General features: G+C 40.5%; 1 protein-coding gene across 4 annotated transcripts; it reads right to left on the reverse strand.

Annotated features, from left to right (window-relative positions):
* Positions 1–12: 12 nt before the first annotated feature.
* TENT5C (terminal nucleotidyltransferase 5C) lies at positions 13–27,813 on the reverse strand. 4 transcript variants are annotated; one of them, XM_078154935.1, is made up of 3 exons: positions 27,665–27,813; positions 15,697–15,820; positions 13–6,149 (listed from the first exon to the last, which is right to left on the reverse strand). In XM_078154935.1, the coding sequence occupies exon 3, from the start codon at positions 6,121–6,123 to the stop codon at positions 4,951–4,953; it is 1,173 nt and encodes a 390-aa protein (XP_078011061.1). In that variant the 5' UTR covers positions 6,124–6,149; positions 15,697–15,820; positions 27,665–27,813; the 3' UTR covers positions 13–4,950. The 4 variants fall into 4 exon arrangements, with proteins under 4 accessions (XP_078011061.1, XP_078011062.1, XP_020858572.1 ...); XM_078154936.1 differs by lacking the exon at positions 27,665–27,813 and adding an exon at positions 22,554–22,726; XM_021002913.2 differs by lacking the exon at positions 15,697–15,820.

A 27,813-nucleotide genomic window follows, 5' to 3' on the forward strand; every position in this document is an offset into this window, starting at 1 on the left:
TTGACAAAGGTCTTTAAAATATATCTTTATTTCTCAATAAACTCAAAGCTTTTTTCTTATAAAGTTTTAACACATTTTGCATTGACAAAAGAAAGTGATTTCATCCATATGGACTGAGAAGGCTAGTGACCATTAACAAAGAAGTAATCCCACACATCTTGACTGGCTAACAAATCAAGAATTCCAATGGCTAGCTGCTATTCAAATTTAGAAAAATGAAAAGAATTTCCTACTCTGACTAATAGACTAAAGGTGGGTTTTTTTTTTCTTAGCTATATGTTAATTTGGAAACAAAATTTAAAAAAAAAACAGCTACTTTTAAAACAGGAGTTTCTTTACCTTTAAATAAAATAAGTTTCAGACAAAAAGAAAACCCACACAAACCCACATCATTTAATTTATCCACTTCATTAGTGAATGGTCTTTTAACCTTCCCATAAATAGGAGTAGATGGCTGCTCTGTACCTTTGTTTGTTCCAACTACATTTGTTTGGGTTTTTTTTTTACATTACACTTGAATTATTAGAAAAATAAGTGATAAGATTTAGGCACTTGAAATATCTGGTTTCAGTAATATTGGCCTTTCCTTTTCTTAGTTTGCTCTATTACACCCCTCTAAAAAGCTTCCTAATATCTTCCCAGGCCTCCTTTGGTCCTCTGAATGTGAATTAGGAGAACTGGAATTTGTTCCAAAGCCAGCTATGACCAGAGTAGATACAATGTTCTGGTCTCTGCCAGCGTAAGGATATCTGGCTCTAAGCTTAGAAATCTAAGTGTTTCTTCTCTCAACTTCTAAGAAAAGAAGATTTGTACCTAAGTTGATATACACACCAGTAGATTCTCTCTGGTCCAGAGTTAATAATCAGATAACCACTGTGAATGGTAATGGCTCATAGTAATATATGCTTTCTCCCATCCTGTGGTAATGTTTTAATTATGTCACCATCACCCTATGGAAGAAAAGGTTTGAAGAATCTAACTTGGGCCCCAAAGACTAGTCCATGGTGGGGGGAAGGCACTAGCCAAAAGGGAATTATTATTCTTAAAAGAAAAGGAATACCTGATACCTTGAGTGGCACTTCTAGCTAAGAACAGAGTGATACTACTGAAAATCCTATCCAACTATTACTACGACTACTACCACCATCACCGTCACCACCACTACTGCTCCTACTATTACTACTATTTCTACTATTACTACCAAGGTAAAGACTAGATGTGTGAGGGAGAAGGCTACCACAATGGAGGAGGATGAATTCAGGTCTTTGGCCATTGAATGCTAGATAACCATAAAAAGCAAACAATTCAGAAGAAAGCCAAGTTTGAAATTTCCTGCCCCAACAGTAAGCTGCCCAATTGCTTCTGCACCACGATCCAGCAAGCCTTTCTTCCTTTCCTCACCCCTAAATGGAAATTTACTTCTTACAGGCTTATGAACCATACCCAGTTTCCTCACATATGCCTAATTAATTTGAGCTACATTGATTGAGAGGGTGTCCGTGTGGAACGTTTTACTCTAAGTGTTTGCCAGTGAATTTGAATGTGAAATAATGTCCACCAAAATGAGATCATAAAGGAGATCTGAAAGCTTGAAGCCCAGGAATTTAATGCAGATGCCTCAGCCAACATGAAAAAAAAAGGTAAAAAAATTCTTATCTCGGCTGACCACTCAAAGCTGATTCTGAGGAATAAGAGTACACTGCTTGTTTGCAAAAGGCCAAAAAAAGAAAGAACAAGAAAAAAAGGACATCTTAGGGACCCAACATAAGTGATATACTATTCAAATTTAGATTAGGATTTCTAATTGAACTTTTAATTCCCCTCTTGACTACCAAAGTTTCCTTTTACTCAACACTAGAAAGAAAGGGAAAAAAAAAGGAACCCACGGATTTGGTAAAAATGCAGACCACAGAGACTACTTGTATGACCCCCAAAGGCACATTTTTTAAGTAGAATGTCCAGACACTTGAATTTAGAGGTGTCTTGGGCACATCATGAAGCTGGTTAACAGCTACCTTAGCAGGTAAACTACATACCTGAGCCAGGGATTAGGTTTTAGTGACCCAGTCCTGTTCTTAGCTATCCAGTCACACAGCACACTTAAATTGGAGTGGAGGAGCTGGAGTTTAGGCAGCTGTGCTAGCTCCTGCATAAGCATCTACTTGCAAACTACAAAAAGAGGTGGATCAGAATAATCTCAGGTAAGAAGATAATTGCACAAAGGGGGCGCCCAAGGTGTGCGGAGGTGGGGGAGGGGCCAGGAACAAAGAGAAGCCAAAAGCTCCTGAAATGGTATCTGGGTCCCTGGCTTGGCTACTTTTCTGTCCCCAGTGGCCTCTCCAAGACACGCACTATTTTGAGACAAAATAGAGCCCAATAGTTAACTTTAAGTATAAACTCCTACATGTTTTACATTATCTAAAGTGGAAGACTGCACATGTTCTAGATGACCTAAAGTACAAATCTAAAGATGCTGGTATTCCTTCAAGGGGGCAGAAAAAAGGCAAACTTTTGCAGGTGGAAGTGGTCATCCTAGATCCTCCCACTCCCTCCTCCCCTCCAACCACCCTGTAGTCAGGGCACTAATAAAGAGAGAAACCAGAAGGTATAATGAGCAGGATGAGCTTTCAAAAAGGACAAACTGGGAATTTAATTATTTTTAAACTAAGGGTGTAGTTCTGAGCTCCCCTCACCACCCTCACCCCCAAACTTATCTGGCAAGCAAACAGAAACCAGCCACTGCCAAAGCTTTGGTTAACATTCTGCCACAAATGAATAATTTTAGTGCGGATGTATTGCCATTACCCTCCAAAGACAGCTTATCATAAGTCACAGATAATCAAGTGGTTTGATAAATCCACCTTCAGTCTGTGCCACACCTGAAATACTACCAAGAGACCTCAAACCAACCCCATTCACACCTGAGTATAAGTTAGCTTTGATTTAAAAGCAAGGAGTTCAACATAATCTTCCAAGGTCTTCTAAAGAAGCAAATGCGAATGGTACTGCTAAGGTGACTTTTTATTCACCTTGCTAAAGTTAACACATTATGAGTGACACCCAAGGAGGAAAACAAAACCAAGCTCACCTACCTGTTTCACTTGAAAAAGGGGCTAAAATATCACATTCCAGACAGAGCACACCAAACATCTCTTAGCTTTCTCTTAGACAGAGAAGTCATTGATCTTCAAGTATTCTTTCATTAACTTAGCTTTGTCATGGCCCAGGATTTCTATGGCCATAGCAGTGTCAAATTCAGGATCTTGGATTTGAATAAATCCTTTTGAAATCTGCCAACTGGGCTATCATTTTCCTAGTCAACTAAAATTGTTTCTCTGAAGTGGGAGGCCCTATAAAAAGCTGCAATATGAAATTCCTTCTCTGTAGGGAAGAATCTGCAGTGGGTCTCTACACCTAAATGACCCTGGAACTCTTAACCAAGCCGAGCAACAGAACATTCACTAAAGTTAACACCATCTTTCCCTAAAGTGCAGAATACAATATAAGTACACTGGGTCAGGTCAACGAAAACAGCTAAGTTCTCATTCACTAAGCCAGTCCTTACCTAGAAGGGAGAACATTATCCAAATTAAGAGCTTTGACCACTTCCATGCCAGACTTTTTATGAACCCAAGCCTTCATCCAGACATGAGAAAGATTCAGAACAGCAGTCTTTACTGTATTGCAGTTCCTTGAAACCATAAGTGTTAGCTCAAGCAGCCTGCTTAATTCAAGGGGATCTTTCCATAAATCATTTAGGATTACAAATGGAGCTATCCTACTAGCCCAAATTCCTATCCAAGTAAGCATCATGAACTCATTTGCTGTGAATAGAAAGTTAGGGGAGTAGTTGCACTACCGAAAATTTTTTTTTGGGGGCAAAAAAACCACTAGCAGTCAACATATTGCAAATAAATTAAGTTGTCATATTTGGCATGTGATCAAAAGCGGCATCTCATCCTACTACAACACAGACATGAGGGAAGTCTGAATGGGTCATCGCAGGAACAAAATGAAACAAGACCGCCCAACTTAAATCTTAAGAACAGGACAACAAAACAGGTCAGCCACGAAAAAAAGACTGAATGGGGGAAACAGCCAAAAGTTCCATTCGTTAAAAATGCCTTAAAGAAAGTGTCATTTGAACATTAAGTCTCTAGTCACAACCACCACCCACCACCACCAATTGCTTTTTCTACTTTAACATTGTCTTACATTTTATTTTGGTTTTGAGTTACATTTCCAAGAAACCTTTTAGGTCATGCTTTAGCAGTAACCTCTCACAGTTCTTTGGGGTAGCACAGCATCTAAGCCACATATGCCACTTCTAACCAGACCTCAATTCTGAAGGCTGTTGGCTTTGGTTTCATCGTTGAAGGAAACCTTCAGCTCTGCTGAAAGGGGATAAGTCAGCAAACATAAGCAATCTGGCCTTTACTCAAAATCCCCCTTGGAACCAGAACAAAAGCACCCAAGAAGACCCTCACCTTTGGCATTCAGCATGGATTCAAGAAAACAGTTTTGCCCAAGCATTAGCTGCTAAGGACTCGGGACAAGGGCTAAAACACAGCCTAGTTTAGATGCACGATTGATGTGAGAAGACAGTTGGCTTAAGGCTTCTCAAACACTGCCCAAGTTATTTTCCATCCTAAGCAACTGCACTGCCACGGGGCTCAAATCCACAAGTGTGGAAGGTTCGGGACCATGAAGTGGTAAGTGTGTTTTGGACAGGTCAGTTTCCAAAGCGGCACTGTAATAAGGGTCCCTTTTAAAGTTTTCTCATGCTAGATTGTAGACCCATTCGATGGGTACACAAAGAAAATAAGCAGAATCAGAGCTGAGTTCCCCTTTAAAAGCCAAACACCTGCATCTAGAAAGGCTCCCCTATCTCCGCAAAGCCCTTGCCCTTTTGAGGGTTCCTTTTCAGAAATCCTCAAGTCAAGAGATTAGTTAGTTACAGGGCAGCCAGGTGGGATATGGCTGGCTGTAGGGCATTGGAGTGTTAGCAACGTAATAGTTGTTAAAGTTGCCGTCACTGACGTAGGGAGCGGGCTGGTAGTAACAAGTGACGTTGGTGGCGTTCGGGATGATGTTCTGCTCCGCCAGCACGCGCAGGGCCAGGAGGGAGATGAGGTTGAGGGTCTGCCTCCGCTCGTGTCCCATGAGACACACAGTGCTCTCATTCACGACCCGGCGAAGGATCATGAGGTAGTCGTACTTGCTTCTCTCCTCTTCAGCAAAGTGGTTCTGGAGGTAGGTCTCCAGCTTCCTCTGTTGCTCCAGAATGTCTGGAAAGTCGATGAAGAACCTGGAACACATGTAACGCTCCAGGGTTTTGATTTCTTCTTGGTCTGTGGGTCTGAAATCCCGTACCAGAAGATTACTATACTTCAGGAGTCCTCCACCCCTGATTTCTTCTGGGTTCTTGGTAGCAATCAGTCTGTTCTGGAGGTGGTCAAAGGCTGCCTCAAAGTCGCCATACACGCTCTCCCCAATCACAGTGGGGTGGAAGTGTTCAGACATGGGATTGCTTGAACAGTCATAGTACAAAAGCAAAGAGTCCAGAATGATCTGGAAGGAGTCCACGCTAAACTCAAACTGACGGCGGATGGAATCTACAAACTTGAGTTCCACATTCCTTCCATTCTTGTTGGAGAGGGAGATCAGGCTCCAACGGTCAGTGTCCGTGCAGACCTTTACCAGCTTCTGGACATAGGCCTCCTTAAGAGTCACTGGACTGATTTTTAGCTTGTTGACTCCCTCTGGCAAGAAGTTCAGAAGAGAACACAGAACGACATCTCGAACAAGCTGAAACTCTGCCTCTGTTGGAAGAGCCACATGAAAAATTAGATCCAGGTCTTTACAACCCAAGCCATTGTCTTTGACCAAGACGTGACCAGCCGCAGACCCATTCAGCCGAACATCCTGCACCTTGATTCCCGCCTCCTCCAGCCTGTTGCGGACAGTCTGAACAATATCCTTCAGTGTGATCTTCAGGGTGGGGAAGTTGCCCCGTCCATGGATTGGTACAACCTCAGTCAAAACTTCATTCAGCCGACTGACCTGATCCCAGTTCAGCACACTGAAGGACATGCAATCCCTGGTGTTTGTCTCATCTGCCATCTTGGGGTTTAGTCTTTCCAGGGAAACTGAAAGGAAAGGTAAGAAATGAAAGTTAGCATTTACTTCCATGCAGCAAAAAAAAAAAAAAAAAAACAGCTCAAATGCACTTATAATAGCTGCTTGTGACATATTCACCTTCTTCTAATGCAACCTTACATTAAGACTATTTCCTCAAGGAGAGAGGAAGATCAATGGATGGGCAGTGATAACATAAGAGGTGGAGAAAAGCTACCTAAAACTACACGTGCATTATAACCAGTTAAGAGCTCAGAACTCAGCAAATGAAATAGTTTATTGTCACTCCTTTCTTTTCTCAGGGAATAAAAAAGTTCCCAAGAGTGGCCCTACACCTCTCCCACTAAAAGATTAATCCCACACCAACACAGTTCTGGGCCATCAGATCCTTATGTTCTTGTGTTACATTTTGAAATAGTAGGTAAGTTGGCTATAACCTCTACAAGGTTATTTTAGAATAATAGAAAAATAGGGACCATACTTCTAACTTTATTTGGGTATAAGAAAGCATTAGATTTTGAGTCCAAGGCCTGGCTCTGCCACACTGCATGACTGAGCTGTAAGTGCATGCAAGTGCCTTCTCTGATATCTTTCCTTACAGTCCTCCCTTCTAATCAGTCTATAAATGCCGATGGGGGTAACAGTGCTTGTTAAAGAGTGCTGGTTCTGAAGTCAGAGGACTTGGGAAATCCTACCCATGACCTTGTCCTTGGACAAGTCACAACCCCCCTGGATCCTAGTTTCCTCAATCTACTAAAAAAAAAAAATGAGAGAGATGAACTAAACTGAGATCCCATCCAGAACCCAGATCTATGATCCAGCGTAGTCTGGTAATGGTGATCTGCTCAAATAAATATTCATGTTAACTAGTGCTCATCAATCCATGTATGAAGTTAAACTTCCATATAAGAATCTCTACCATAAAGGAAGGGATGTTTTTTGGTAACCACTGAAGTATGGTTATCCCCAAATGGTTTTATTTGATCTTCCAACTATTATTTTAAGAAATGGTAAAAATAAAAGTTAAGGTTGTCTCTAGGGTTTAAGCAGAATGGATCTAGAAAGAAAATGGTTACTCCACCCCAAAGCTTTGTATAGAAAATTCCATTAGTCACTAAAAAATAACAGTTATCTAACAAATAAAGTAATTAGAAAATAAGAAGCTAGAAATGGTTCTGAAGAACAATAGGGTACTATAAAGTACTTGGTTAAATAGTATTACATTAGTGATTAAGAAAAAAAACCAGTAAATTTTATATTGCCTCTATATCTCCTGAATAAACCTGGATATTGAATCTACAGAGATAAGAAAACAGAAATGAGAAAGAAATAGGTTAAAATAGAGTGAATGTAGTTAATATGACCTGCAAATACCTTACAATGATTTTACTGTACTTGCTGTGAACATCAGATAGTAGGTTCCCCACCCTGCTCAGTCTAATTCAGGGCTCAACTGATATGTGTAGAACTTTTCCAAGGTTTCAAAGTCACTTTTCTTTCATTGGAAACCTACAGCTTTTAAATAACAATCTTTGGGCTAAGGTCATCTCACACTTTTTACCCTGACCATAGTGCCACTGATTTTGATTTTGAAAATGGATGTGAAGTGAATAAAATGATGATTTCCATTCATTTCACAAATTTTTATTGAGCAGTGTGAAACATTGTTTTAGATATCCTGTGGATAGAAAGTCTTCCAAAGAGGGGGCTTCTGCCTCAAAGAACTTACCATGTAACAGGGGAGAGGGCATGTGCTTATCAGCAATATGAAACTATATGATAAATGCCATGAGTACTACAAAGTTATTGAAAAAGAAAACTATTTCCAGCTTGGCTGGTCAGGAAAAGCATTGTGGAAGTGGCACCATTTGTGATTGGCCTGGAAAGATGAGAGTAAAGGAAGCATGCAGGGGTATGTAAGTGCAGAAAATGTTTGTGGAAAGGCAGTAGTCTGGACTGAAGAGTAGAAGATGAAGCTGGAAAGGCTGCAAGTGCCAGCCTAAATCACTTGGACTTTATTTCAGTAAGCAATGGAGGGAGAGCTGATGAAGATTTCTGAACAAGGGAGTACCATGATCATAATCATGCTTCACGATCAACCTGATAGCAAAGGAGTTTTTAAAGAAGAATTTCTCTAGGAAGGATTTTTTTTTTTAGTTTTTAATGAGACCTGGATCTTTCAAACAAGCAGTGTTCTATCCCTCCCCCCAATTATAAATTACATGTTTAAAAACAGGACAATCATACTATGTTCCAGTTTCTGTTTTTGACTTGTCATATCTCAGGTTTGATGGCAAGTGACTAGTGAGGAATCCAATGGCATCATTCCTATCTTCCCATTTCACACCAATGTCCAGAACTGCCATGCTTCCTATCCCGATTCCTTGAGATGGTTGTCCAAAGGACCAATGAAGAAGTAAAAACACATCTTCTGCCTCTGCCCAACAGACTTCATAGAGCATTTCACATAGGCATTGGGTTATTTGTATGGTCATATATCCCCCATAAACTTGGGAAACTTGGGCTTACCTAATCTGCGCTTTACACTCCAGCACTCTACTCAAGGTAGGCACTTTTTTAATGCCAACTGAAAGAGTAGTACTCACCACAGAAACTTAGACTTAGAAAGAACCAGAGAATGGATCAAGCTCAAATCTCCCAAGGCCCAGACATCGAGATTTTTTTTTTCCAGGGTCATATGACTTAGCTGCAGAGCCTTAATAAAACCTCCATCTTTCTAAAAACCATAAATTTTTTTCCATTAGACCATACTGCCTTTTCTCTAAAGACATGGCATTGTGGTCATATCACGGGAGGAGGCAGGCCTTCACCCAACATACAACCCACTTCAACATTCTAAAGTAGCAAGATAAGGAGATTACACTGGAAAAAATACTTGAGTAACAATTTAGTGCAGAAATTATCTGAAGTTGTTTAAGAAAAGACTTGATAAGTATAAACAGTAACTTCAATGTTTAGATTCAAGGCCTCCCCTTCCCCTAAACTCCTTCTGAAAGACCTTCTTTTGACTTTTCTGTAGTGCTGATATTATTAGACAGCCTTCCCTCCCTACTCTCCACCTTAATTTCCCCATAAGGGTTATATACCAGCCCAGAAGGTGAGATAAGGAGAAACAAGGAAAGGAATGGGAAGTCCCTAAGGCTCTAACATCAGTCTTCTCCATACACTCTCCCCATTAAGGGATATATAATACATATCTAATATATCTAATATATAATATATAGCTGCTTGCTTGACATCTCTTTTTTCGAATAAACTTTATTTTAGCATTAATTTTTTTTATTTGAGTTCCAAATTCTCTTCTTGCCTCCAGCCCCTCCCCCACCCATTTAGTGAGAAAGTTTGCTTGACCTGTCTAATGGGATGTTCCACCACCACCTCAAACCCAATGTGTCAAATTAAACTTTTTTCCCAACTTGTTTGATGATGGCATGTGTGTGTCCGTTTCCTAAGTCATCCAGGCTTGAAACCTCAGGGTCATGCTGGCATCTTCTTTAACGGGTCCCACATCTAACTCCTGAATACCTTTCATCTGCTCCATCTTTTCATTCACTGCCACCACCAACTACCCCAGACTCAGCCTAGTGTAATGTTCTCCTAACATATCTCTGCCTTCTCCCATCCATCCTTCACAGAACTGGCAAACTAATCTTCCTAATACAAAGATCTCACTTTGTCAATGCCCTGAACAAAAGTCTTCAGTCTATAGGATAAAATACCCTACTCCTCAGCCTGGCATTTCAAGTCTGCTATCATACGGCACCAACATACTCTTCCAGCCAAACTGGACTACTAGCTATTTCCTTATCTCATTCTGTACAAGATCAGCCCTCTACTCCCCTGCCCCACCTTCACATCTGGGATGTGTGCTTTCTGCATCTCTACCAGCTTCATTTCAAATCAATATAAGCATTTAATAAATGCCAACAACATGCATATAGCACAGTGCTGGGTCTAAAGATGCAAAGACAACATTTTAAATACAATCTGTTCCCCCTCAAAATGCTCCTTGAAAGGCCCTAGTCTGGTACTAATACAACCTCCACAAAGCCTTTCTAGCCCTTCTCCACATCAGCCCAAAGTGCTGGTCTCAAATTCCTACAGCACTTTATAAGCCCCTCCCCCCATACCCTCATGTGCTCCCTCGTATCACTCTGGCTACATATATCTCCTTCACTACCTAGCTGATAGGCTGGAAAGGACTGTAACCAGCAATTCCTATATATTTTGTACTGAATTGTTACCTTTGAAGAAAGAGATCTTTTATCTTTGCCCCTCTAATATGGGTCCTAACACACAGCTTGGGATATAATGTTTGAGGGACCAAATTTCCTACTTCCACACTTCACGACAAATAGATTGCCTGACTTTCACACTGACAGCCCCACCATCACCACCAAATATTAAGTGTTTTCAATGTCACTCTAGCTATGTTTGGGGTCAAAATTCCTTTATACCCAGAATGGTCTTTGGTCAAGCTTCCCTATGTGGATACAGTACTATTTTGACAGCAAGATGCCTACTTATAAAAATGAATAAAAGAAACTAAACTACAGTCTACCCATCATTATTATACATACATATATATATATATATATATACATATATATATATATATATATATATATATGTATATATATATATATATATATATATTTCTAAATACTCTGTATTCCTGAGAAGACCTTGAGGTTTTACTTGACTGCTATTTCTCATTCTAAGATACTTAAGAACTGAATATTTACTAGTTCTTGAATATTTACCCCATCCCCAGTTTTTTTTAAACCTAGGTTCAAAAGCATTGACCTGTCTCTGACATACACTATCTTTGTGACCTTGTGGCAAGTCACTTTACCTGGGGACTCCAAGCAACTAAGTCAGAGAAAAGGTGCCTAACAACACCAGTAGAAAAAACTTCCCTCACCTGAGAAATCACAGGTCTACTCTGTCCCTATTCCTACCTTGTTAGTTAGAGGAGATTTGGAGATAGCAACACACAGAATAACCCTAGGGGAACCTCCTCAGTACCCACCCTAGGAGGTAATCATTTATGCATATATCTACAATAATTATATTATATGCTTATTGTGAAAATTTTCAAAGAGTTTTGTCTTGCAGGCAACTAATAAGCAATATCATTATTAGGCTGGGCACTACGGTGAATAGAGCACTGAGCCTCAGGTAGACTTGAGTTCAAATCCAGCTTCAGATACTTACTAGCTGTGTGACCTTTCAAGTCACTTAAACCTATTTGCCACAGTTTCCTCAACTATAAAAAGGGTGATGATAATAGCTCCCCCATCCCAGGGTTGTTGTGAATATCAAATGAGGTAACTTGTAAAATGCTCAGTATAGTGCCTGGCACAGAATAGGCACTATATAAATATGTTAATATTGTTATTAACAATACTATTCAAATGAAATGCCACTTATAAGAGGCTAAAAGGTTCTAGGACAGCATCTCTCAAGTCCCAAAGAGGGATTTTCCAGGTCATATCTAGCCTTTCATAACGCTATTCCTACAAGAATATAAGTAACTTCTAACCACTGTCAAGTTGTAGTTCGCAATGATCCTCATCATTTTCACCATGAAGTATTTAAAATACAAAAGCTGCTCAAGAATTGAGGCTGACATCACACTAAGCCATTAACTTGTTATTACTATTACTACTATTGTTACTACTGATAATACAATGAACAATTACTAACTGGTACTTGTTAGGTGAAAAATAATTTCTCTCATTTCCATCCTCCTTCCCTCACCACCATGGCAACATCTTTAACATATTTAAAGTTAGGTCAACAACTGAATTCAGCTAATAGTTTTGGCTCTAACTACTTTGGGTCAACACTAAGGTAATCCCTGCAGAAACGAGTCATGTGAAGCCCTCCAATATTCCTAGCTCATAAACAGCTCTGTTGACTAATAGGGGAATTCCAATTAACAGGATTAATATTTGAAATAGTGACCAGATTAAGAGCCTGAAGTAGATTCACATGAACTAAAATGTCCACTGCTATTTCCATACTGCTTGAAGAACCCCTATAATCAAGTTAAGCATTCACTCACAGTGAGGTGGGAAGGAGCCAATTACCTGATTCAACTCACGGATCCTTATTAGACATAACATTTTTCTTCATTATAAAGTCAGGGGGTCACCAAGCTATAGTTTAGCTGCCAAGCAATCATAGATCCTATTGCAGATGATACAACTTTGGGTGAATTTGTCCAGCCAGGAGACAGAAGGACCCAAGTTCAAATCCAGCCTTAGACACTTACCAGCTATGTAACCCGGGGAAAGTCATTAACCTCTCTCTGCCTCAGTTTCCTCAACTGTAATAACAGGTAAGCACCTACCTCCAAGGGCTGTGAAGATTAAATGACACTTAGTAGGCACTTAATAAATGCTTATTTCCTTCCTTCCTTTCTGACCTTTTTCATATTTGTACCCTCCCTTCCCCTTACCCACCATGTTACAGTGGCAAGAGAAATTATCACATACAAGAGACTGAGCCACAAAAAAAGTAGGTTCTGGCTCTAAAATGAACATTTTCAAGGGGGTACTAAGCTAACTAAGACATTTCCCCTCACTTCTACCTCCTAGGCTAATCCCTTGTCTGCCCTCAAAATCTGAATAAAACACTTTGGAAGTTTTAAGGGGATGACCTGAGGACAGAGATAAAACATGGCAGGTGTAAGGATAAATCCTTCAATCAGGAGAGTGGGTCCAGTCAAAAAATATTTGAGTAGCATCCATCTACTGTCAACCCAGCACTTTGGGTGATTGTTTTTTAAAAGTTAAGAGATATGGTCTTTGCAGCCAAAGAGTCTACAATACAAAGGGAGAGAAGATCCACCCATGTACATGAAATCAAAAAGAGTATATAAATTAAACACTTGATTTCATAGATTATAAATATATGCTACAGAAATCTGGTCTGTGATTATAGCTCTTGGATGATGACAAGTTTATACTGGCGGGTAAAGCTGTTTCAGAGTATTCAGTTCCATCAGCAACCAAAGGGTTCAATAAATCTTTTACTCTTTTTATATTTTTTTATTTTTTTAATATAAATTTATTTATTTTTAGCTTTCACCATTCACTCCCACAAGTTTTTGAATTCCAAATTTTCACCCCATCTCCCCCCTCCTCCCACCCCCAAGATGGCATGCATTCTGAATATCCCTTCCCCTAGTCTGTCCTCTCTTCTCTCTCCCCTTCTCTTATCCCCTTCCCCTTCTATTTTCCTATAGGGCAGGATAGACTTCTGTACCCCATTTCTTGTATTTCTTATTTCCCAGTTGCATGTGAAAACATTTTTTTAAAAAACATGTGTTTTTAAAACTTTGAGTTCCAAATTTTCTCCCTTCCTCCCTCCCCACCCACCCTCATTGAAAAGGCAAGCAACTCAATATAGATTGTACATGTGCAGTTATGTAAAACACGTTCATAGTAGACATGTTGTAAAAAACTAACTCTATTTCCCTTAATCCTATTCTGCCCTCCCATTTATTCTATTCTTCCTTTTGACCCTGTCCCTCCTCAGAAGTATTTACTTCTGATTACTCCCTTTCCCAATCTGCCCTCCTCTCTATCATCCTCCTGCTCTCCCGTCCCCTTCTCCCCCTATTTTCCAAATCCTATGAGAATAAGATCCACTCATTGTCTCTCACCTTCCCCCGTTTCCTCTCCACTGTAAAAGACTTTTCTTTTCTGTTTTTTTGTGATAGTTTACCCCATTCTACCTCTCCCTTTCTTCTTCTCTGAGTATAATCCTCTCTCATCCCTTAATTTTATTCTCCACATATGACCCCTTAATCTTCAACTCACCCTGTGCCCTCTATCTATCTACATATACATCATCTTTCCATGCAGGAATGTAAACAGTTCAATCTTAATAAGTCTCTTATGATTTCTCTTTCCTGTTTACCTCTTCATGTTCCACTTAAGTCCTGTATTTGAAAGTCAAATTTTCTATTCAGCTCTGGTCTTTTCATCAGAATGCTTGAAAGTCCTCTATTTCACTGAATGACCATTTTTTCCCCTGAAGGATTATACTCAGTTTTTGCTGGGTAGGTGATTCTTGGTTGTAATCCTATCTCCTTTGCCCTCCGGAATATTATAGTCCATGTGCTGCGGTCCTTTAATGTGGAAGCTGCTAAATCTTGTGTTATCCTGATTGTGTTTCCATAGTACTTGAACTGTTTCCTTCTGGCAGCTTGTAACATTTTCTCCTTGACCTGGGAACTCTGGAATTTGGCTACAATATTCCTAGGAGTTTTCCTTTGGGGATCTCTTTCAGGAGGAGATCTGTGGATTCTTTCAATTCTATTTTGCCCTCTGGTTCTAATATATCAGGGCAGTTTTCCTTGATAATTTCTTGAAAGATGATGTCTAGGCTCTTTTTTTGATCATGGCTTTCAGATAGTCCAATAATTTTTAAATTCTCTCTCCTGGATCTATTTTCCAGGTCAGTTGTTTTTCCAATGAGATATTTCACATTGTTTTCTAATTTTTCATTCTTTTGGATTTGTTCTACTGTGGTGTGATTTCTCATAAATAGTCACTAGCTTCCAATTGCTCCATTCTAATTTTTAAGGAAGTATTTTCTTCAGTAAGCTTTTGGACTTCCTTTTCCATTTGGCCAATTTTGCTTTTTAGGGCATTCTTCTCCTCATTGGCTTTTTGGACCTCTTTTGCCATTTGGGTTAGGCTATTTTTTAAGGTGTTATTTTCTTCAGTATTTTTTTGGGTCTCCTTTAGCAGGCTGTTGACTTGTTTTTTATGATTTTCTTGCATCACTCTCAGTTTTTCCTCTACTTCCCTTACTTGCTTCTCAAAATCCCTTTTGAGCTCTTCCAAGGCCTGGGACTGATTCATATTTTTCTTGGAGGCTTTGGATGTAGGAGCTTTGACTTTGTTGTCTTCTTCTGGTTGTATATTTTGATCTTCTTTTTCACCAAAGTAAGATTCTATGGTCTGACTCTTTTTGCGCTGCTTGCTCATGATCCCAGCCAATTACTTGAGTTTTAAACTCTTTGTTAAAGTAAGAGTCTGCTTCCAATGTGGAGAATGTATTGTCTCAAGCTTCAGGGGTTTGTACAGCTGTTTTCAGAGATACTTGTAGGGACCTGTAAATTTTCAGTTCTTCCAAGGTGGTATGATAAGGGGTGAGGTATTTACTCCTTTCCTGGCCTGTTACCACAAGTACTCCTTTCTGTCCTGTAACTGTGAGGAAGGGTTCCTCTCCACAGCCACTCCAAGCTCTACCACACCAGCGTTCCTCCTCACCCCAGCACTGCCGCCCAGAACTGTGACCCAGATCCAAACAGGGGCAAAGCAAAAGATTCCTGCCTCAGCACTGGCAAAGAGATCCCTACAGTCCTTCTCTGATCAGCCACTGGATTTCCCCTAAGTCTGTGGGCCAGAAGCTCAGGAAGCAGCTGCCCCCCACCAGGGCCACGCTCTTGGGGAATGGAGCTAAAACCCCACTTTCCTGTCTCAGCACCAACAGAAACAGACTTTTCCCACTGACCTTCTAAGCTGTCTTTGGCATTGGTGGATTGAGGAGTCTGGAAACCTCCACAGCTGCCCGCGATTCAGTCCTCTGAGGCCTGCTCCAGGTTAGCTGCGGCCTGCGCGCCCACGCGCTTCCCAGCCTGGCGAGATAACACCTTTCTGATCAATCATCCAGGTTGTCTTGGGCTGGAAATTTGTTTCACTCTGTCTTTTTGTGGGTTCTGCTGCTTCAGAATTTGTTTAGAGCCATTTTTTATGAGTATTTGGAGGGGTTTGGAGGAGAGCTCAAGCAAGTCACTGCTTTCACTCTGCCATCTTGGCTTTGCCCCCTGGTGAACTGTCACTCTTTTTATATTTGTAACCAACTCAAACAAGCACAAAATAAATATCCCCCATACGTTCAACAACTTTGACAAGAGTATTTTTTATCTGAGGCCAAGGTAGGGGACCCAGGGCCCAGAGAGAAAATGACCCCAAGTTTGAACCAGAAGGAACTTACAGTCTAATAGAGAAGACCAAGCATAAGTATAGAACATTTAAGACAGAAATACAAGCACCAGTTTCTACACAGAAACTCTTAGAAGGTAAGATCACGATATCAAGGAGAGCACTGCTGAACAGAAAAGAGATATGAATGAAGTGGGACTTGGGTCAAAGTCAGTGAAGGTTTGGAGAAGCAGAGGGCATTCTAGGTCCAGGTGGGAACCAGTAAGAATGGAGCCTGGAACAAAATAGGATGTGAGTAAGGATAAGAATGTGTTCTCTAAGCTTTAAAGAAATCTACACATAAGTCGATAATAGGGAGAATAACAGTATTAATAATAAAATGAAGAGACAACCTTGACTATAGGAGAAGGTATGCAGATGGAAAGAATGGGGAAAACTGTTTAATAAGGATACTAAGGTCATACTATGGAATGCTTTAAAAGCCAGACAGAGCAGCTGAGATTTGACAGTGTAGGTAACAAGAAGCTACTGAACATTTCAAAGAGCATGTAGTTTAAAAAAAAAATTCCCTCTTAAGAACAAAAACAAAACAGTAGATTTGGGAGCATATCTAGCCTAGCTGGAACCAGAAAATTCAACTATAATTAGGAATAGAGATGCGTTTCTTTTCTTTGTTTAAAGAAACAACAGTTAAGAGAGGAGGTCTGAAAACTTGAGCTCCTTTAAGAAGGCATATGACAAGCCCTAATAGGAGCACCAAATAATTTAGGGAGGAAAAGCTGAAGGACTTCAGGGCTCTTTTGAGCAAGAATCCAGGATTACCAGACAATGTATAAAGGGGCTGGGATAGCCTGCCTTCTAAGAAAGCAATGTGAGAGTAGACAGAGCTCAGAGAAACTTGGGAATTAAGAGGAAAAGATTAGATTAATTTGTAGAAAATGAGGAAGGTGCTGTAAGTTCTAAACAAGAAAGGAAGAATTTATATAGGTAGAATCTTCAGGGTACCCACTACCAGCTGGATTGGAAATTTATATAACTTTGACAAGAGTATTTTTTATCTGAGGCCAAGGTAGGGGACCCAGGGCCCAGAGAGAAAATGACCCCAAGTTTGAAGCAAGAGGAAAGGGTTCTGAACCTGAGCATTATTCAACCTGAATCATTAAGAAGGAACAGTAACCCCAAAGGTCACAGCTAATGGATAACTGACTAAAGAATGAAAATAAAGACAGCCTGGAGTAGACTACAGAGTCCTTTAAAGCTGTACCAAGTTAAGCAAATGTGAGATATTATGTGGGTAACTTGCTTCACACATTAGTATATAGTTTAACATAAACTACATCAGAAGACCTCATAGGACAGTAGAATTAGGCGTATATTTGAATATAGGCAGTACAATGCAGTAGAAAAGATGGGAAATGGTAGACTTACTTTATAGGAGAAATGGGCCAGACTAGATTCAGTCCCTAGACTAAGTTCTCTCTTTTTCAGGATCCTGTATGGTGACTGCCAAAAGCTATCCACAGGGAATGGATAGCAGGAAGAACTGATCTCCTTTTGGAGGCTGCCCTGGGAGTCATCCCTACCCTGATGGCCTTAGCAACATATCAAACCAAACTCCCCCACCATGCCCCCCCAAAAAAAAGTCTTGCTTTTTCACATAGGCTATTTATAATTGTGCTCTTAGTACTGGATGGGTTAAGGCTCATCTACTATTTTATTCAACTTCTTATTCCTGCCTATCCTAGTTGGTTAAGTTCAGAATTTTTTTTTAATTTAAAAAAAAAAAAAAGTTTAGCCATTAGCTGGCCAAACACACTTGGAGAAACACCTTTGCAAGACAGAGAAGAATCCCTCCCATTTTCAGGTTTCCAGTCACTGCTCCCAGAGATCTTATTTGCAAAGGTCATTAAATTTTCCCTCCCTTTCCCAATCCTTTTTAAATCTAAAAAAGTCCATTGGGTGAGGAGGAGGAGGAGTCTTTGTCCCAAGACTGTTTACTATGTCCTCCAGCCCCACTTCTCTGAGGACTCAGCCACCCCTTGCAGCTGCAGGAGTCCATGGAGCCCAATGAAACAGGGAGTTAAAGGGGCAGCTAGATGGTGCAGTGGATGGAGCACCAGTTCTGGAGTCAGGAGGACCTGAGTTCAAATGTGGGCTCAGATACATGATACTCACTAGCTGTGTGACTCTGGGCAAGTCTCTTAATCCCAACCGCCTCACCAACAACAAAAAAAAAAACCCTCTCCAAAAAAAAACTGGAGTAGAAAGGAGTCTGGGAATAGAAGAAGGATGGGATATCCCATGTAGTAGTGGGTTTCCAAGGGAATGGTAACTCTGAAGGCAGAGAAGGTACAAGAAAGTAAGTGATAGGACCCAAGGATTAAGTTAGCCCCCAAAGTCCAAAATTCTGGCATCTAAGTATTCAATCTAGAAAATAGGGTAGCTGGTGTTAGTGCTTTAAATTAGCACAGGCTGAGGGCAAATGTAGGCAGAGCACAAGTAGCGCATTTGCTACTTGGGCTGAGGTCTGCCCAGCCTGTGGTGGTGATAGCAAGGTGATCTTTGCATAACAGTACGAGAATGCTGTCACTAGGAGAGGAAGTGGGAAAAAAAGAAGAGGGTGGAGAATCCTGATTTCCCTATTCTGTTTGTATGTGGGGAGGGTGGGAATTTAAAGGGAAGGGAGAGTTAGCAAAACATTTTTTCCAAAGCCTATTTCCCTGATTCCTCTCCAACGCCCACCAGTTCTATATAGAACATATTTTTTACACTTCAAATTCCCAATTTCTCTGACTTTTCTTTATATGTGCATTGTCTGTTTCTGTGGCAGAAGTTGATAACAATAACTAACATTTGTATAGCGCTTTTAAGTGTCCAGCACTACACTAAATGCTTTACAATTATCTCATTTAAGATTATCTACCTTTAGTAAAAGAGTAAATTTCTTCCCAATAGTTTAATTTTTTAAGTACTGTGATTTTATTTAATTTACTTTCAGTCTATAAGTTTAATGTCTTTTTTTTTTCCTTTCAGAGAACTAATTTTAGGGAGTATGGCCTATTAGTTACACCAATTCAGTATCTGACCAATACCCTCCACCCAAGTATTCACCTATATGCTTCAGTAAAGTTTTGGTGACTCCTACGAACACTAAATTTCTAGCATAAGTGATGTGAGGCATATAATGCTCATTTTTTTAATACTACAGGACAAGTTATTTTGATTATCAGGATTGAAGCAGCAAAAAGACTATACTGCACACCCCCTCCACTCTCCTTCTTTAAAAATGAAGTTATTTGAGCCATTCTGACTGAATGTTCCTCCCCACTGTTTTCCAGGAAGCTCATATTCCACAGTTACCCACCTAACTGGCCCAAACTCATGTTCCACATCCATAAGTAGTTCCCCATACTGCAAAGCAATGCTTGCAGAAAAAAAGGTCTGCCTAAGCGGCAACCCACAGATGGTCCTTTCTCATTCATACCTTTTATAGAATTCAGTCATCAGTGAATTTTCTCAGACTTATCAGTATCTACTCCACCATTTAACATCAATATGTACTTAAGAGTCAAAAAATTCAGTTACATTCCCACAGCAATTGAGATACTTCCCGATATAATGGAGGATCCTACTTCAGAATAAGACCCAGCCAGCTAGATCCAAAAGCGGTACAATTTTATGAGTTCAAAGTTAAAGAAATTGCCTGAGCGACGTCAAACATAGTAAATTTAATAGGTTTTATTCCACACATGCTAGTGTAAACTTAAGACTTGTAGCAAATTTTTTTTAAGCTATGTTGGAAGCCACACCCCACACAGAGATACCTTCTTCCCTAGGAGACCTCTAGCCAACTTAGAGAGGTGTTTCAATAAGTTCTAAAATAGTATCTAGCCAGTTCCCCAAAGTAACATGGTTGAAGAGATAAGACTGGAAGAACTTGCAATACTGTTACTGCAGAACATAGATTTGGGGTTGTGAGGAATGAAAACAGAATCAGCAACCAACCAGCATCAGGGAACGGCTCCAGAAGTTAAACTGCTCAGATCAGTCTTTACAGGTAGTTCAAATAAACTGCTAGTCAGTCAGTAAACACTGATTAAGCATCTACTTCATGGCCAGGCACTATGCAAAGGCACTGAGCTTGCAAAAGAAAGGAAAAAGGCAGAAAGGTAAGAACAGTCCCTGCCCTCAAGGAGGTCACAATCTAATGGGGGAGATAATATGCAAACAACTATGTACAAATTATCAATATACAGAAAAAAATGAGAAATAATCAACCGGCACTCCGGATGAAGGAGCATCAGAAAAGCTTCCTGTAGAAGGTGGGGTATTAGCTGGAAGCCAGGCAAGGCAGGAGGTGAAAATGAGGAGGGAGATTGGTCCAGGCATGAATGAGGGCCAGCCTGAGAAAATGCCCAGTGTTGGGAGATGAAGTGTCTTGCTCAAAGCCAAAGCACATTAGGTATTTCCATGAGAGGAGATAGACCAAGATCTAAAAAGTTCTCAAGTAAATTTTAATTGTAAGAGTCCTAGCATTAACATAGGCTATTCATTAACATAGGCTATGTTCGTGTGAGTTATTTAGATAAATCAGAAATAATCCTATCACTCATTTAACAGGAAGCTCCTCAAACTTTGGGGTTCACCCAATGTCTTGGGTAAAATCCTCTACAGATGACAACGATTCATTCAATCATTTTGTTTTCAAGGGAGTCTTCTTTCAAGCACCTCATTAATGTCTCCATTTCTTCACCATAATTTTCTCAAAAATAAAAACATGAATGGTAAAAAAAAAAAATTTGAAAGAGGATTTCAGGCACACGAGAGCCCTGGTCCATTGCCATCAAATGTCCTTGACTGTGCTATAAAATTCCAGGCCTCTGATCCAAGTTTACACTACAATAATTTCTCTAGTTTTCTAATTCTTCACTTCTGCTTAGAGAGTGACATTGAAGCAAGCAAGGATCTGAGAGACTTGGGAGGTAGGTAAGAAAACATGGTGGAGCACAAGACAGAGTACTGGGCCTGAAATCAGAAAGACCTGAATTTAAATCTGGCCTCAGATACCTTACTAGCTGAGTACCCTGGGCAAGTCACCACCTCTGTCTGCCTTAGTTTCTTCAGCTGTGAAATGAGGATTGCAACTACCTCACAGGTTTATTGTACAGATCAAATATGAAAATATGTCCAAAGCACTTAACACAGTTCCTGGCACATAGTAGATATTTTAATAAACTTTACTTGCTTCTCTTCCCTTTCCTGTTGCATTCTTACATTGGACAGATAAGAGTATTAATATAAGTTCCAATCTGGGGTCACATTTTAAAAACAATAACCGACAACTCAGAAGAAGGCAACCAGTGAGCAGGAGGAGTCTAGGCCCTTACCATGGGAAGGTATTTAGCTTAGAAAAGAAAGAACTTGGGAGGGAGTACAATTGGTATCCTCCAGTATTTGAAGGGTTGTCATGTTGAGAAGGTTCCTCAAGGGCCTGAGACCTAGCCCAGTGCTTAATATTTAGTAAGCACTGAAGTGCATTGAATTGTAATTGTTCAATGGGGTCCCAGAAAGGATACATGGATAGTAATTAGAGAGGAAAATCTGGGCTCTGTATAGGTCTACAGCTATCCAATAATGGCCTGAAAAGGCTGTCTGTTTAGAAAACACACTCATCACTGTGCAGGTATCCCAGAAAAGGCTGGATGATAACACTGTCATACCACAAAAGGAAGGAATGTCTCAATTTTGTGTTCTAGATTAAGCTAAAATTCTATGGTATGCAAACAATTGAAAGATGGGAAAGCCCCTCAAGTCATAGATCCACAGGCTGGGGGGTCCCCTGTACCCCAAAGGAAGCAGAAAGGAAGGCAAAGATAAGGGTGAGGAATGAGGCAGATGGGAGCTGGAGAGGTGAATGCTGACTAGCTCCCCCACCCCCACCCTGACCATGGGGCAAGCTGCCAACCACTCCTTTAATAACCCTTTGTCTACCCTAGCAGGACACAAGTATGCTCTGTTTAGAGAAGCCTTTGCTGGCACACAATTGCTGTTTCAAAGCAAGGGAAAAGTAGTGTGTGGGTGGAAGGATGTCATGTGGAAAAAAGTCCTCTATTTTCTTCTAGAAGAACCAAATATATTAATGTGGTATCTCTCCTCCCCTTTATAGTAGGGACAAGAATATATACCTATGGGAAGAACTAGAGAATTATAACCCAAAAAGAACATTAACCAATTGAGGTTTGACCATGGAATAAGAAAAGTATTAAGCAAAGATACTTTAAGAAGCCCCTAGCTTTGAATTAGATTTGAAATAAGACTAAAAGAAGAAAAACAAGAAAAGGGATTATTAGTACGAAACAAGATATATTAGCAAGTATTAGTAAGATGTGTTCAAGGGATAGCAAACAGATTAAAGCAGATACTCACCTGCAATAGGGAGCTGATTGAGATTGATTGGGTTGAGATTAATTAGGCAGTCTTCTATTAAAAAAAACCAAACAGATTAAAAGCAGGGAGCAGTTCAGGGGTGGGAGAGCCTAGGATAGTTGAATGGCAGTGAGAATTGGGAGAGACCCAAATATTCAAAACGACACAGAAAAGAGTTAGTAATAACAATAGCTAGTATTTGCATACTGCTTTCAAGGTTTGCAAAGTGCTTTACATAATATTGTCTACGGCATTAGATCCTTAAGGCAACCCCACCAGGTAGGTGCTTTTATTATCCCCATTTTAGAGATGAAGAAAATAAGTCTGAAAGTGGATTAGTGACTTGCTCAAGGTCAAATAGCTAGTTAATAGGTGTCTGAAGCAGTATTTGATCCACAAGTCAAGTCTTCCAGACTCCAAGTCCAGTGCTTTATTCATAGTGCCAACTAGTGAAGGAGTCCAGAAACAAAGAAAGGTTCAGAGATAACTTCAACAATGGAGAAAAGCTGAACAACATTGATAAGAACCTGAGCAGGGGGGAGGTACAGGACCTTTAACAACCAACTATACAAAAGGGACGATGGCAAGCTTAGCAGTGGGAACCTAGGAAGGAGAGTAACAATAGCAAAATAAATGATGGCTATCAAACTTTCCAAAACTCAGACTCCAGGCCAGCCAGAGTAAGTGCATTATCCTCACTATTGTCCTCAGTCTGTCACTTTTGTCTCAACAACCCAGCTTGGTGTTACAATAATTACTATCCCAAGAAATAAGGGAGCCATGAAATATGAATGGCCCTGAATCTAGTTCCCAAGGACCACAAATGTAAAGATAAGCTGTGAACAAGAGATAAGGCTCCAAAATATATTAACAGGTTATAAAAGTAAACTATTACATCATTAACAGAAAGATCATTACCCTGATATACAAAAGGGCAATTAGCATCTTTGGCCACAATGGTAGGCTGGATTTTGTTTTCAGAAGTTTTCTTTTCAGATCAGCTCAACTTTAGTACTTTTCCCACCATGTCTTCTCTCCTTTCTACAAAGCTTTATAAATACCTCTAAGTCTAGTACCACTGGTCTACAATGGCTGCCATATTAAGTCGATGGGATTATCTGTATGACACAACCCAGATAAGAAAAATTGGGTTTTTTTTTCAGAGAACCCTCAGGTCTCTTTAAAGTCCTTCCTAAAGATGTTTACTTCATGTTAGCTTATTTAAATTCCAGATATAAGAGGAATTTTATGGGTGCCAGATAAAATAACTTGGAGTACTTCCAAAGAAATTTGACAAGACTCTCATGTGATTAATACTGTTGCCTCATCCAAATTCATGGCAATTTGACATTCCATTGGTAGCATACTGATGTATTTGATTCACCTTAAAAAGGCTTCTCCAAAGTAATATGTCTCTTAGATATGGTATTAACTCTTCTCTACTATCTTACAAATTATTTTTGTAACACCCCAGGACCTAGACTTTAAATGACTACTGAATTAGTTAATCCAACAAAATTAAGACATTTCTTAGGCACTATGCCAGGTTTGTGGGTATTAAAAAAAAAAAAGACAGTCCAGAAACCATTATATAACTCTTCCTTATTAGCTTTACACAGAGTTCAGTGAAGACTCAGAAAACAATACAAACACTCCCCTCATTAAATCAAGTAACATTCAAAAATTGGAGTATTTCATATACAAACCTATCACAATAGCAGGCTCATAGAACTAGCAGGAAGCAGACAAGTGAGCTTAAGTCTTGATTCTGGGTTCTCATAGAACTCAGTCTTAGCCAGATACAAAACCACAACATACAATATTTAAATTGACAACTATTGTAACTTATGTAGAAACTCCTCTTTTTGTTAAATATGGCTTTAATTAGAAAATGGTTTTTGACACATTACAGCTGATCATTTCAAAGTATTTAGGTTATTATTTCACTAGTGTTAATTTCAAGAAAACTTATACCTTAAGAAGAGTGATGAAAATTCCTAGCGTGACCTCACTGAATCTACTTAATTTTGACAGTTATGTGGTAGTTTGTAGAACTATAAGTCCAAAATTAAATATAGCACTTCTTAATTTTCCTTGATTGCTATATTGAATATCTGGGATTTTTGAAAGTACCCAAAGGGATTTTATTTTTATATCAACATTTGACTCACCACATAATGTGAATGGACCTCCAGCTTACACTCTCAGCCTGACATATCAAAACCACCACTTCCCCCACCACACACACACACACACACACACACACACACACACACACACACCCCAATCCCACCTACACATGCAGCATATCAGTGTTTCTACAATTTGAGATAAGCTCTGAATGTCATGTGACCATATGTCATTAAAACAAATGACAAGATGCTAGTACCCTTGCACACACTTCATAAGCTCCTGGAAACCAGAGATTGTCTCACCTTTGTATCCTCAGTACCTAGCTCATAAATTACTCTTAATAAACTTATAATTGCTTCATTAGTGTTCTCAGGTGCTAAATAATTTGATGACAAGAGCAGTGTCTCCCTCATTCTATTGAGACTCAACAGAATTTTATTAGGATAATAGGTACTATACATTAAATCTTGAGTCATTCTGAATCACATTTGCAATAATATTTGGGGGCTCTATGAATGGGAAATTAATCAGCATTTTAAAAACTCAAGTGGATATGTATGCCAAAGTATACATATAGTCCAATCCCCTCCCTCATTTTACAGATTAAGAATGTTAAGTGGGGAAGTGAAGTGACTTCTAGGGTCACATAGGTAGTACAAGAGAAGAGGTAAGCTTTGATCATAAGGTCCTGTAGGCAATCTGGGGCTTGACAAAGAATCAAGTGAAAATAGCACCTGCGTGAGATGTTTGTGTGTCTAAAGCCACAATCTTTTCCTAAAGGAATATTTTTACTACTTCATATATAGTAATGCTGCTCCTTTCCTTACCACCCTCATCCTCTTCCCAACTTTTGTCCCACACTTTATACTAAAAAAACATGTTCCCATTCTGGCAACTGAACAAAGTCACTAAGATATACTGAAACCACATTATTTAAGAAATGTTCATAATCCAGTGCTAATTTCATGCCAGAAGGCAGGATGGTTTCAGGGTCATTTCTTCCATTCCTCAAATTTTATCTGGTGCCAGCCTGTGATAATGCAAAACAGTCACACAGAAAAGTAGACTTTACTAAAAATGAACACCTTTATAAGTAATTCTTGTCTATTCTATTTGAGTAAAAATGGATCGGTGCCCTGGCCTGGAAGATCTAGTTCTCAGCCCTTGTATTCATTTGAAAGAGTGAGGAGGTTGAGATGATTGATCTCTAGATCAGTTCAACACTCCATGGTTCTATGAAAGTAGGGTCAGACACTACCTTTTAGTAAAGAAAAAAGGACTTTTCCCTGAAATGTTAAATAACACGGTTAACTAAAATGTATCTACAATGTTAAACCCTTTTGTTTCTTCACATAGAACCATGAGTCAAAAGTGTTCCTTCAGGTGACTTAGGGGTTTTGATGTGTTGTTGTTTGCTTATTTTTACTAAAGGCTATTTTTCTTACTCTCCCCCTCTTATGACTAATGATGCTGTATACACCTCTCCGTTCTCCCAACTGCTAAACCTAGGTCTCTAAATGAGAAAACGGAGACTGAACAACTAATACCTAACTCCATAAAAGTGGAAACTGCGATTTAAGAAAAAAAATTATCCTAATGGATTCATTCCAACAGGTTGCTAAGCAAGTTTGGTTTGTGCTGTATTTGATGAGCCTAAGGCAGTTACAGCTGACAGCGCAGTATTCGCAAAACAAAAAAGTCTATGTCAAAGGGGAAAAAAAAATTAGGGAGGTCTCATTTCCCCCACTAGTTTCCGCAGAAGCCGGAGACCATCATCAGGTAGGTAAATGGCGCCGCTATTCTATCTCAGTGTCGTTTCTATATCTTTGAGCCCCCGGCACAGTACCGAGCCCAAAATCAACTACAGCCTGTAGCGGTCTGTCTCTCTGTCTCTCTGTCTCTCTGTCTCTGTCTCTCTCTCTCTGTCTCTCTCTCTCTGTCTCTCTCTCTCTGTCTCTCTCTCTCTCTCTCTCTCTCTCTCTCTCTCTCTCTCTCTCTCTCTCTCTTTCTCTCTTTCTCTCTTTCTCTCTCTCTTTCTCTCTCTCTTTCCCTCTCTCTTTCTCTCTCTCTTTCTTTCTTTCTTCCTTCCTTTCTTCCTTTCTTTTTCTTTTTCTTTTCCCTTTTGTGGTCCCGACCTGCAATTTCGGTTTAGGGGACTCTCAGTGAAATTCCATCCACGAACGCACAAAGATAACTGCTCAAACAGCTAGTAATCTTAAACTGCCTGGAAGTCCTGCAAAGTTAAGTCACTCCCTCACAAGTCCCCCAGCCAGCCAGTGTTGGAGGCAAGGATATGAAAACCCAGATCTTCCTAATTCTAGGCCAGCTGGATTCAATTCTCTCATCTGTCTGTCGGGGAAGGAAGGTGACCGTGCTGCTCCCGGCTGCCTAGGAGCGGGATGTCTCGGAACTAGGGAAGGTCAGGGTCGGAAGACGGGGGGAGGGAGGGGTAAGCAAGAGCAGCCTGGCTTTACGGGAGGGCAGCACTGAAATCCCAGGAAAATTGGAGCCGCTCACACCTCGAAAGCACAGAAAGTTTTTCAAAGCGCTTTCCCTAAAGCGCTCCAAGGAGGCAGTTAATAATCCCCCTCCCCCAAGCGCCTAGCCTAGTGCGGAGCACTTAGGTGCCCGGTGGTTTAAAAGTTTGCCAACTCAGAGGCGCAGCTCTGTCTCGGTTTCGGAGTAGCGGAAAGGCTCGGTTTCGGAGAGATGCAGCCAGCCCCAAGAAGAGAAGGAGAGGGTGGAGGCCCTCCTCCAGGGGGTCGCACTGCCCCCCACAAACACTGCCCTTCCCCCAGGGCTGTGCACTGCCCCCCCCAACGTCCCCTCCACCCCGAGGCGCGCAGCAGCCAGCCTCGGCACCCAGGTGCCCGCAGACCCCTCCGGGCTCTCTCGCTGCCCTAACTCTGCTAGGAGGCTAAGCGGAGCAGAGGGGGCAATAAGAGTGGGAGGCACCTGACAACCCTGGACTCGCTCACCTGGGCGGTGGGTGGAGTTGTTATTAGGAGGAGGGCTAGGAGGTGACGGCGATGATGGTATTAGCACGTCTTAGCCGTCGGTAGCCCCGGCGGGAGGGGCTCGGTCACTACAAACCCCGGGCACCGGCACCGAGTGAGCCGCTCCGCCG

The sequence above is a fragment of the Phascolarctos cinereus genome, unplaced genomic scaffold (genome assembly GCF_003287225.1).
Source record: "Phascolarctos cinereus isolate Bilbo 61053 unplaced genomic scaffold, phaCin_HiC Scaffold_5;HRSCAF=322, whole genome shotgun sequence".
Taxonomy (NCBI): Eukaryota; Metazoa; Chordata; class Mammalia; order Diprotodontia; family Phascolarctidae; genus Phascolarctos; species Phascolarctos cinereus.